We start from the raw sequence: 10,809 nt of genomic DNA, 5'->3' as shown, positions 1-10,809 counted from the left end.
CAACGGAAAAATTTCCCTTGGATCTGCTCTTGACTCCTAGTGTACTTCAGACTCTTCAGTCCATCACAGTCTAAAGGTTGAGGGAAGGGGGATGAAATAGAATTATGTGTGGTTGCCGGAGGCTTTAAATTCCAAAGAATCTGAAGGAGGATAGGAAAGAGGACTGGTACCAGACAAATCTGGCATTCTAGGCCTGTCTCTGTCAACTTAGCAACTGTGGCCTTGATCAAGTTAGTGCTTTCTGCCGCGTTTCTTCATCTGTAAAATAAAAGCTGAAGATTAAGGTCAATTATGTAAAGCATGTGTGTAACACAAAAGTAGAGGACACTATTAGGAAGGAGGCTTTTAGATCATCCCTAACTGACTCTCTCTCTCTCTCTCTCTCTCTCTCTCTCTATATATATATATATATATATATTTTTTTTTTTTTTTTTTTTTTTTTTAAATAACTGGTAGGTTAGTAGGATAGGTTGGGCATCAGCCTCTTTCAATGATTTGATTGTATACAGATTGAAATCCTTTCCATTTCCAAACACTTAAGAGCCAAAGCCAACTTTTCACTGTCGGTTCCCTTACCTTATATCTCTTAGTAATACCCCACACCCCTGTTCCCTGATTCCTGGTAAAAGCTCTAGTTGGAGAGCGGAAAGGTAAGGAAATGATCTTTCAAAATTAAAGGTGAACACCTTCACTTAAACTAATTAAAATTGTATCTCCACCCCCTGGCCTGTAGAGGGCAGTGTATGGATACATTTGTCCGGGTTAGGGGACTAGGTTTGATAAATTTTGTCCTGCATCAAATGACAAAAGGGTAATAGAAAATGTATTATATTTGTGCTTCTTACTTTGAGATAAGAGACTACAACCTTCATACTTCGGGGTGTAAAGCTGCTATTGCTCTTGTTAAGAGGCAGTTTTAGAGATAGGGTCTTGCTCTGTTGTCCAGGCAGGAGTGCAGTGCCACGATCTTGGCTCAGTGCAACCTCGAACTCCTGGGCTTAAGCGATCCTCCCGCCTCAGCCTGCCGAGTACTGGGACTATGGGCGCGTACCACCAAGGGGCGATTATTATTATTTTTTTTCTATGCAAAATAAAAGATGGCTATTCAGTGTTGTTGGTTCATTTTTGTTTGGGGAGAAATTCGACTAGCCCAAGGAATCTCAAATTCTTGGAACCACTATTTTTGGCATTTTTGTTCTCATTCCTGGAATATGAGAATTGAGCGGCTGACCTTGCTTTCTCTAAAAGATAAACAGGGTGGTTGTAGTTGCAACAGGGTAGATAGAGGTATGTACCCTGGGGTTAATTAAAGTGGAGATGACAGCCGGGAGAAACTGGACTGGATCCCGAGGCCGCCTCCAGGGAGGGGCGGCAGGGGCGTCTCAAAATCTCCGACCTCTCAGCCCAACTTTTGGATTCGTCGTCACCTTCCACACTGCCCGAGCTCCGGACATACAGCCCCGGTGCGCGAGGGTCCCATTCTTTGCACACCAGGGGTATAATGGACTCTGGACTGTTGCGAGAGTGACAGCAAAAAGCCAGCCTCTTCTCCGAGGCTTCTTGGCAACCTGCCTGTCTTGGCTCCAGGAGGCGGGTTTCAGCCAATGGCTGAGTCACCCACTTCCAGCCAATGGCTGAGTCACCCGCTTCCAGCCAATGGCTGAGGGGATGAGCTGAGGGGAATGAGTGGTCCCTTACTGCAGCCGGACGCAACGGTGCTGGCCCCGCCCCTCGAGAACTCGCTGAGAGCTGGGCTGGTAAAATTGCATTACTGAGGACACTGGACTCGGTAAGGAGGCTGGGGGTGGGAAAGAAGCTGGGGAGGAAGGGCTGCTGAGCTGGGCAGCGGAGGGGGCATTGGTGTCCAGCTGTGCTCCGAACCTCGAGGGCAACAAAACTATCAGTACCTGCCTCCACTCCCTCTGTCTGGGTGCTCTTGAGATCGCGGGGTGTTGCCACAAGACCCCTTTGTGCCTGAATGTCGGACGTATCTTACTACCTAATGTGCCCGTGGGGAGTGAGGGGTCATCACCTGCACCAACGGGTGGCATTTGTGTATTACAGCAAAAGGCTGCCCCTCCCAAACTTGGGATTCTGCGTTGACTGAGTTCACCTACGAGTCAGCACTACCTGCACTGCTCTGGTCTAGTACAAACAGGCTGCTGGCATTGAGGTAGGTGGCAGAGAGAGTAAGGGTCCCTTGGCCTAGGGGCAAGGTGAAGACTGCTCCTATTCCCATCTCTAGCTTTCTTTGCCTCCCTACCCACGACCCACCCACCCCGACACATTGGTCTCCAGCATCTCATCAGCAGTTTAGACATTTCTCACTCCTCCTCACTCTGGCCCTGCTGGGTCAGTGCTCTCTGTTCAGCAATGTGAGGAAGAAACTGTTGCAGGGCAGAAGGCAGAAAAATTACTTTCCTTCTCCAGCGTGCCTCTGACACTCTGGCCAATAATTCCTCAATTTGCTGAGCTCACTACAGTGGCATAGACAAGATTGAGGTAAAAAAAAAAAAAAACCCCCAAAAAAAAGGAAAAAAAAAAAAAGATTGAGGTGGTCTGGGACCCTGGGTTGGGGTCCAGTTCCTAGCTGGGTTCAATTTTTTTTAGGGTGAATAGGGGGAGAGTTGGGGACTGAAAGGCCTTCAAAGACAATGTTATTATAGTAGTCTCCCCTTATCCAAGGTTTTGTTTTCCTGAGTTTCAGTTAGCCATGGTCAACCGCTTGGAAAATAGGTGAACACAGTTCAATAAGATATTTTGAGGCTGGAAGTGGTGGCTCATGCCTGTAATAATCCCAGGACTTTGTGAGGCCAAGTTTGAAGGATCACTTGAACCCAGGAATTTGAGACCAGCCTGGGCAACATAGTAAGACCTCATCTCTACAAAAAAAAAAAAAAAAAACCATGCATGGTGGCTCACGCCTGTGGTCCCAGCTACTCAGGAGGTTGAGGCAAGAGGATGGCTTGAGCCCAGAAGTTTGAGGCTGTAAATAGCTGAGATCACACCACTGCACTCCAGCCTGGGCAACAGAGCGAGACCCTGTCGGGGGCAGGGGAGGGGAGGGGAAGCCGGACAGTGGCTCATGCCTGTAAACCCAGCACTTTGGGGGCTGAGGCAGCAAGAGGCCAGGAGTTCAAGACCAGCCCTGACAACACAGTGACACTCCCATGTCTACAGAAAAATTAGCCAGGCTTGGTGACACACACTTGTAGTCCCAGTTAGTGGGGAGGCTGAGGCAGGAGGATGGCTTGAGCCCAGGAGGTTGAAGCTGCAGTGAGCCATGATTGACACTCGCTCCATCACACAGGCTTTTTTTTTTTTTTTTTTTTTTGAGACCAGGTCTCACCCTATTGCCCAGGCTGGAGTACGGTGGTGCCATCATGATTCATTGAAGTCTCGGCCTCCTGGGGTCAAGCCATCCTCTCATCTCAGCACTCCTCTCCTCACCACCCCAGTAACTGAGATTACAGACAGGCATCACCATGCCCACCTAATTTGTTTTTTTTTTTTTTTTTTTTAGACGGAGTCTCGCTCTGTCGCCCAGGCTGGAGTGCAGTGGCCCGATCTCAGCTCACTGCAAGCTCTGCCTCCTGGGTTTACACCATTCTCCTGCCTCAGCCTCCTGAGTAGCTGGGACTACAGGCACCCGCCACCTCGCCCGGCTAGTTTTTTGTATTTTTTGGTAGAGACGGGGTTTCACCATGTTAGCCAGGATGGTCTCGATTTCCTGACCTCGCGATCCGCCCGTCTCGGCCTCCCAAAGTTCTGGGATTACAGGCTTGAGCCACCGCACCCGGCCTGTTTTTTTTTTTTCTAGAGACACAGTCTCACTATGTTGCCCAAGCTGGTCTTGAATTCCTGGGGTCAAGTGATCCTCCTTCCGTGGCCTACCAAAATGTTGGGATTATAGGCATGAGCCACCATGCCTGTCCAAAAAAAAATGTATTTTGAGAGAGAGACCACATTCATATGACTTTTTTTGGTTTTTTTTTCGAGACAGGGTCTCGCTCTGTTGCCCAAGCTGAAGTGCAGTGGCACAGTCACCTCATTGTAACCTCAAACTCCTGGGCTTAGATCTTCTCATCTCAGCCTCCAGAGTAGATGGGACCACAGATGCACTCCACCATGCCCAACTAACTTTTTATTTTTTGTAGGGACGGGGTCTCCAACTCCTGGCCTCTAGCAGTCCTCCTGCCTAGGTCTCCCAAAGTGCTAGGATTATAAGGGTGAGCCACCACACCCAGCCCTTTTAGTACAGTATAATGTTATAATTTTTCTATTTTGTTATTGTTGTTAATCTCTTTTTTTTTTTTTTTTTTGAGACAGAGTCTCTCTCTGTTGCCCAGGCTAGAGTGCAGTGGTGTGATCTTAGCTCACTGCAACCTCCACCTCCCAGGTTCAAGCAATTCTCCTGCCTCAGCTTCCCAAGTAACTGGGGTTTACAGGCACATGTCACCACGCCCAGCTTATTTTTGTATTTTTTGTAGAGACGGGGTTTCCCCATGTTGGCCAGGCTGTCTCGAACTCCTGACCTCAGGTGATTTGCCCACCTCAGCCTCCCAAAGTGCTGGGATTACAGACATGAACCACTGCGCCAGCCATTGTTGTTAATTTCTTACTGTGGGTAATTTAGTACTTAAACTATAAGAGGTATGTATGTATGGGGGAAAAAACAGTAATATAGGGTTTGGTAAAATCTGTGGTTTCAGACATCTACTGGGAGTCACAGAACATATCCCCAGTAGATAAGGGGGTACTACTGTACTTGTTGACTCTTCATGTCAGCTCTGCTAGGCAGGTATCATTTCAGAGATGAGGAAGCAAGTTCAGAACAGCTTGGAGTCTTGCTCAGGAAATCGGGCTGGTTAATGAATAGCAAGATCCAGTTTCACAAACCCAAGGCATTTTGCCCCAAGAATCTGGGCTCCTTCACCCAATTAGGCTGCCACTACTTTTTTTTTTCTTTATTTTTTTTTATCCCTGTTTAAGTCAGTCTGATCCACAGTTGTCCTCTGCTGACTTCAGAAATAATAATCTGGCCAGTAGACATTTGGCTTCGGTCCTTTAGGCCGTTTGCCCCAGGCATTGTTCTCTATGGTGGACGAAGTTCAGAATGGAAGATGGGAGAGAGGTGATTCTGATTCTAGAAGCACCCATCCCTCCTACCCCATTCCCCACACACATTACCTGTCATCCTGTCAGCACAGTCTGTCTCTGAAGTGCTCCAAGTTTTCTCTAAGGGCCCATTTGGACTCCCACTCTCAGGACTCCCCATTTGCCCAGAAAGCTCCTTGCTGACCTTCTCTGTGTCTTCCTCTCACCCATTCCCTTAGGCCTCCCTAATATCCCCTTCCAGGGTCTCCCTATCTTGATCCCAGAATCTTCCTTCTACAGGTCTGCTACAATGCTGCTGCTGCACAGAGCTGTGGTCCTCAGGCTCCAACAGGCCTGCAGGTAAGCCAGCCCATCCCAAGACTTGCCCCCTAGCCCCTACCTCCCACCCTTAGTGTCTTTTACAATGTCATATCTTGCAAATAAGATAGTTGAGAGAGTGTGTCCAGGGAGGAGACAGAAAGCCAGATCCTACTTTTCCTACCTATCCCTGGAGAAACTAAGTTCCAACTGAAGGAACCAATGGCCAACCAGGGAGAAAGAAGTAGACCCCAGGCCTTCACTGACCCTTTCATATGACCATACGTGCTACTAAGACCTCTCTCTCTTCCAGACTCAAATCAATCCCCTCAAGGATCTACATTCAGGCCTGCTCCACAAATGATTCATTTCAGCCCCAGTACCCCGGCCTCACCTTCTCTGGTGATAACTCCAGCACCCGGGGATGGAAAGTCATGGGAACCCTATTAGGTCTCGGTGCAGTGTTGGCCTATCAGGACCATCGATGCAGGGTAAGTAAGGAAGGTGCTTCATTGTCAGAACAGACTGAGCACAGTGGCTCACGCCTGTTATCCCTGCCAACTATAGGAGGCCAAGGTGGGTGGATCACTTGAGGTCAGGAGTTTGAGCCCAGCCTGGGCAACATGGCAAAACTCCATCTCTAGTAAAAATACAAAAATTAGCCAGGTGTAGTGGTGCACGCCTGTAATCTCAGCTACTTGAGAGGCTGAGACACAAGAATTGCTTAAACCCAGGAGGCTAAGTCTGCAGCGAGCCGAGATCAAGATCGGGCCACTGCACTCCAGCCTGGGTGACAGAGTGAGACTCCATCTCAAAAAAAAAAAAAATTGTCAGAATAAAGGAATCAGTCCTAGTAAACTCCACAGGTAACCCAGGCTGTGACCTGTGTTCCTGCAGTTACAACAGAGTCCACAGTGACAATCTTCATGCACAGTGGAGATGAAATACGCTAATCTGCTACCTTCACTTCCCAGTGGCCAAGACTGTGGGTTGGGTCAGGGTGAGCTAGAGTGATTTCTTCTTTTTTAGTTTTTTTTTTGAGACGGAGTTTCGCTCTTGTTGCCTAGGCTGGAGTGCAATGGCATGATGTCAGCTCACCGCAACCTCCACCTCCCGGGTTCAAGTGATTCTCTTGCCTCAACCTCCCGAGTAGCTGGGATTACAGGCATGCACCACCATGCCCGGCTAATTTTGTATTTTTAGTAGAGACAGGGTTTATCCATGTTGGTCAGGCTGGTCTCCAACTCCCGACCTTAGGTGATCCGCCCGCCTCGGCCTCCCAAAGTGCCAGGATTACAGTCGTGAGTCACCACGCCTGGCCGAGTGCTTTCTTCTTAAGTCTCTCTTCCCTTTTATCTTACTCCTTCCCTGCCGACAGGCTGCTCAGGAGTCAACACGCATATACACTAAGGAGGAAGTGAGTTCCCATACCAGCCCTGAGACTGGGATCTGGGTGACTCTGGGCTCTGAGGTCTTTGATGTCACAGAATTTGTGGACCTACATCCAGGGGGGCCTTCAAAGCTGATGCTAGCAGCTGGGGGTCCCCTAGAGCCCTTCTGGGCCCTCTATGCTGTTCACAACCAGTCCCACGTGCGTGAGTTACTGGCTCAGTACAAGATTGGGGAGCTGAACCCCGAAGACAAAGTAGCCCCCACCATGGAGACCTCTGACCCTTATGCTGATGATCCTATACGTCACCCAGCCCTGAAGGTCAACAGCCAGCGCCCCTTTAATGCAGAGCCCCCGCCTGAGCTGCTGACAGAAAACTACATCACACCCAACCCTATCTTCTTCACCCGGAACCATCTGCCTGTACCTAACCTGGATCCAGACACCTATCGCTTACATATAGTAGGAGCACCTGGGGGTCAGTCACTGTCTCTTTCCCTGGATGACTTGCACAACTTTCCCAAGTACGAGATCACAGTCACTCTGCAGTGTGCCGGCAACCGGCGCTCTGAGATGACTCAGGTCAAAGAAGTAAAAGGTCTGGAGTGGAGGACAGGAGCCATCAGCACTGCACGTTGGGCTGGGGCACGGCTCTGTGATGTGTTAGCCCAGGCTGGCCACCAACTCTGTGAAACTGAGGCCCACGTCTGCTTTGAGGGACTGGACTCAGACCCTACTGGGACTGCCTATGGAGCATCCATCCCTCTGGCTCGGGCCATGGACCCGGAAGCTGAGGTCCTGCTGGCATATGAGATGAATGGGCAACCTCTGCCACGTGACCACGGCTTCCCTGTGCGTGTGGTGGTTCCTGGAGTGGTGGGTGCCCGCCATGTCAAATGGCTGGGCAGAGTGAGTGTGCAGCCAGAGGAAAGTTACAGCCACTGGCAACGGCGGGATTACAAAGGCTTCTCTCCATCTGTGGACTGGGACACTGTAGATTTTGACTCTGCTCCATCCATTCAGGAACTTCCTGTCCAGTCGGCCATCACAGAGCCCCGGGATGGAGAGACTGTAGAATCAGGGGAGGTGACCATCAAGGGTTATGCATGGAGTGGTGGTGGCAGAGCTGTGATCCGGGTGGATGTGTCTCTGGATGGGGGCCTAACCTGGCAGGTGGCTAAGCTGGATGAAGAGGAACAGCGCCCTAGGAAGGCCTGGGCATGGCGTCTGTGGCAGTTGCAAGCCCCTGTGCCAGCTGGACAAAAGGAACTGAACATTGTTTGTAAGGCTGTGGATGATGGCTACAATGTGCAGCCAGACACTGTGGCCCCAATCTGGAACCTGCGAGGTGTCCTCAGCAATGCCTGGCATCGTGTCCATGTCTTTGTCGCCCCATGAGCATGGAAAAGAGCCACCTCAACCCCTTTCCCCACCCATTAGCCTCACTGCTTCAGAAGAATCTTTCCCACCCCTCAACTTCTTGGATCACAACTCTGGCTTCCTAAGCCATACCCAAGTACACATATAGCACATTTCACCCAGGGCCTCTCCCTCTTTGGACACTATGTTACATATCCCTCTTGGCCTTTGAACCTGTGCCAGGAAATGTGAGCTGTTACAGCAAGGGGCTAGAAGTGAGACAAGTAATTCTGGAGACAAGCACTATTTTGTTTTCGTACCCCACCTCCGTTTCTAATGCCTACTGCCATCAAGGCCTTGTTTTGCTTTTCTTTTTGGATTCTTCAGAGAAATGTGTGTGGCATGTTTAAGAAAAGTGTATATACTATTATCTCTCCAGGTTGCAAAGTTGTGAGGAGAGCAAGGGGCACAATCATCTCCCTTTACAGTTCTACTTTTCTAATAAATAGTCTGTTTAAGATCATGACTCTTGGGCCTGGGGAGTGAGCCTATTGCAGGAGGGAGGATGCATTTGCACTGGGATGTATAATGAGATTAGTCCAGGCCGGGCGCGGTGGCTCAAGCCTGTAATCCCAGCACTTTGGGAGGCCGAGACGGGTGGATCACGAGGTCAGGAGATCGAGACCATCCTGGCTAACACGGTGAAACCCCGTCTCTACTAAAAATACAAAAACTAGCTGGGCGAGGTGGCGGGCGCCTGTAGTCCCAGCTACTCGGGAGGCTGAGGCAGGAGAATGGCGTAAACCCGGGAGGCGGAGCTTGCAGTGAGCTGAGATCCGGCCACTGCACTCCAGTCCGGGAGACAGAGCGAGACTCCGCCTCAAAAAAAAAAAAAAAAAAAAGAGATTAGTCCAAAACAAACAAAACTGGGGAGGAAGACAGAGAGGAAGCAGGCTTGTAGGTTAAGAAGTGTGGCTTCTGGCTGGGCACAATGGCTCATGCCTGTAATCCCAGCACTTTGGGAGGCCGAGGCGGGTGGATCACTTGAGGTCATGAGTTCGAGACCAGCCTGGCCAACGTGGCAAAACCCAGTCGCTACCAAAAATACAAAAATTAGCTGGGTGTGGTGGCGGGTGCCTGTAATCCCAACTACTTGGGAGGCTGAGGCAGGAGAATCGCTTGAACCAAGGATGCGGAGGTTGCAGTGAGCCGAGATCACACTACACCCCAACCTGGGCAACAGAGCAAGATTCCGTCTCAAAAAAAAAAAAGGGGAGGGGGGGCTTCCTTCTCTGAGGTCTGGCAGTATCTGCAGGGACACCTAGGTGATTGACTTCAGGATACCATGAAGAGAGAAGAGGTGACAAAAACATGTATCCTCCAACCCCTCTCCCCAACAATTCCAATGCACCTGGCAAGAAAGGCAAAAGGTGCTAGGAGTTTAAAATCAATATTGTCTTAGGAGGTTGTGAAAGCAAAATAAATCTTGGGGCCCCAGAATCACTAAGCTATAGGGAAAAGTCAAGCTGGGAACTGATTAGGGTAAACCTGCCTCCCATTCAAAGTCATCCCTCTGCTCACTGAGATAAGTGCATATCTGATTGCCTTCTTTGAGAGGAATACAACCATTTGCTTTTTTTTTTTTTTTTTTTTTGTAGAGATGGAATCTCGCTCTGTCACCCAGGCTGGAGTGCAGGAGTGCAGTAGCGCTATCTCTGCTCACTGCAACCTCCGCCTCCGGAATTCAAGCAATTCTCCTGTCTCAGTGTCCCAAGTAACTGGAACTACAGGCACACACCACCACGCCGGGCTAATTTATTTTGTATTTTAGTAGAGATGGGTTTCACCATGTTTCACCATGTTGCACCATGTTGCCCAGGCTGGTCTTGAACTCCTGAGCTCAGGCAATCTGTCTGCCTCCCAAAGTGCTAGGATTATAGGCCTGAGCCACCAAGCCCGGCTTTTTTTTTTTTTTTTTTTTTTTGAGACGAAATCTCACTTTGTTGCTCAGGCTGGAGTGCAGTGGCGCGATCTCAGCTCACTGCAACCTCCGACTCCCGGCTTCAAGCCATTCTCCTGCCTCAGTCTCCCAAGTAGCTGGGACTACAGGCGCCTGCCACCACGCCCGGCTAGTTTTTTATTTTTAGTAGAGACGGGGGTTTCACAATGTTGGCCAGGCTGGCCTTGAACTGCTGACCTCAGGTGATCTGCCCGCCTCGGTCTCCCAAAGTGCTGGGATTACAGGCGTGAGCCACTACGCCTGGCCCCATTTGCCTCTTATCTACCTATTACCTGTAAGCCTCCTCCCAGTTTTGAATTGTCCCGCCTTTACATATATTGATTGATGTCTCTCGTCTCCCTCAAATGTGTAACACCAAGCTCTGCTCCAATCACCTAGGGCAAATGTCGTCAGGATCTCCTGAGGCTGTGTTACGGGCGTGCGTCCTTAATTTCGGCAAAATAAACTTCCTAAATTGAGACCTGTCTCAGATTTTTGGGATTCACAAGGTACAGAGGGAAAACTTGGCTCTAGGGCCTGACGTGCCAGGCCACATAGGGTGTCCAGTGTGTGCTTAGATTGCAAACTGGGTGCAGATTAAAGACCAGTTTTTAGGTTACCTTCGGCAGGCGATGGCGCCTTTGGG

General features: G+C 49.8%; 1 protein-coding gene across 2 annotated transcripts; it reads left to right on the top strand.

Annotated features, from left to right (window-relative positions):
* The first annotated feature begins 1,634 nt into the window (after nt 1–1,634).
* Nucleotides 1,635–8,688, top strand: SUOX (sulfite oxidase). Of its 2 annotated transcripts, XM_033221747.1 has the most exons (5): nt 1,659–1,789; nt 2,065–2,173; nt 5,398–5,457; nt 5,729–5,906; nt 6,794–8,688. In XM_033221747.1, the coding sequence occupies exons 3-5, from the start codon at nt 5,408–5,410 to the stop codon at nt 8,201–8,203; spliced, it is 1,638 nt and encodes a 545-aa protein (XP_033077638.1). In that variant the 5' UTR covers nt 1,659–1,789; nt 2,065–2,173; nt 5,398–5,407; the 3' UTR covers nt 8,204–8,688. The 2 variants fall into 2 exon arrangements, with proteins under 2 accessions (XP_033077639.1, XP_033077638.1); XM_033221748.1 differs by lacking the exon at nt 2,065–2,173 and having other exon boundaries at nt 1,635–1,789.
* Nucleotides 8,689–10,809: the final 2,121 nt, after the last annotated feature.

The sequence above is a fragment of the Trachypithecus francoisi genome, unplaced genomic scaffold, assembly GCF_009764315.1.
Source record: "Trachypithecus francoisi isolate TF-2019V2 unplaced genomic scaffold, Tfra_2.0 Lachesis_group11, whole genome shotgun sequence".
Lineage (NCBI taxonomy): Eukaryota > Metazoa > Chordata > Mammalia > Primates > Cercopithecidae > Trachypithecus > Trachypithecus francoisi.
Note: the sequence above shows the minus strand (reverse complement) of the source record. Positions and strands in the feature narration are given on the sequence as shown.

What these genes read in the sequence shown, in the direction of transcription:
- SUOX (XM_033221748.1), top strand. Translation starts at nt 5,408, where the DNA reads ATGCTGCTGCTGCACAGAGCTGTGGTCCTCAGGCTCCAACAGGCCTGC. An exon ending in AGGCTCCAACAGGCCTGCAG is followed by an intron (nt 5,458 to 5,728) that starts GTAAGCCAGCCC and finishes TCTCTCTTCCAG; the next exon opens with ACTCAAATCAATCCCCTCAA. An exon ending in ATCAGGACCATCGATGCAGG is followed by an intron (nt 5,907 to 6,793) that starts GTAAGTAAGGAA and finishes CCCTGCCGACAG; the next exon opens with GCTGCTCAGGAGTCAACACG.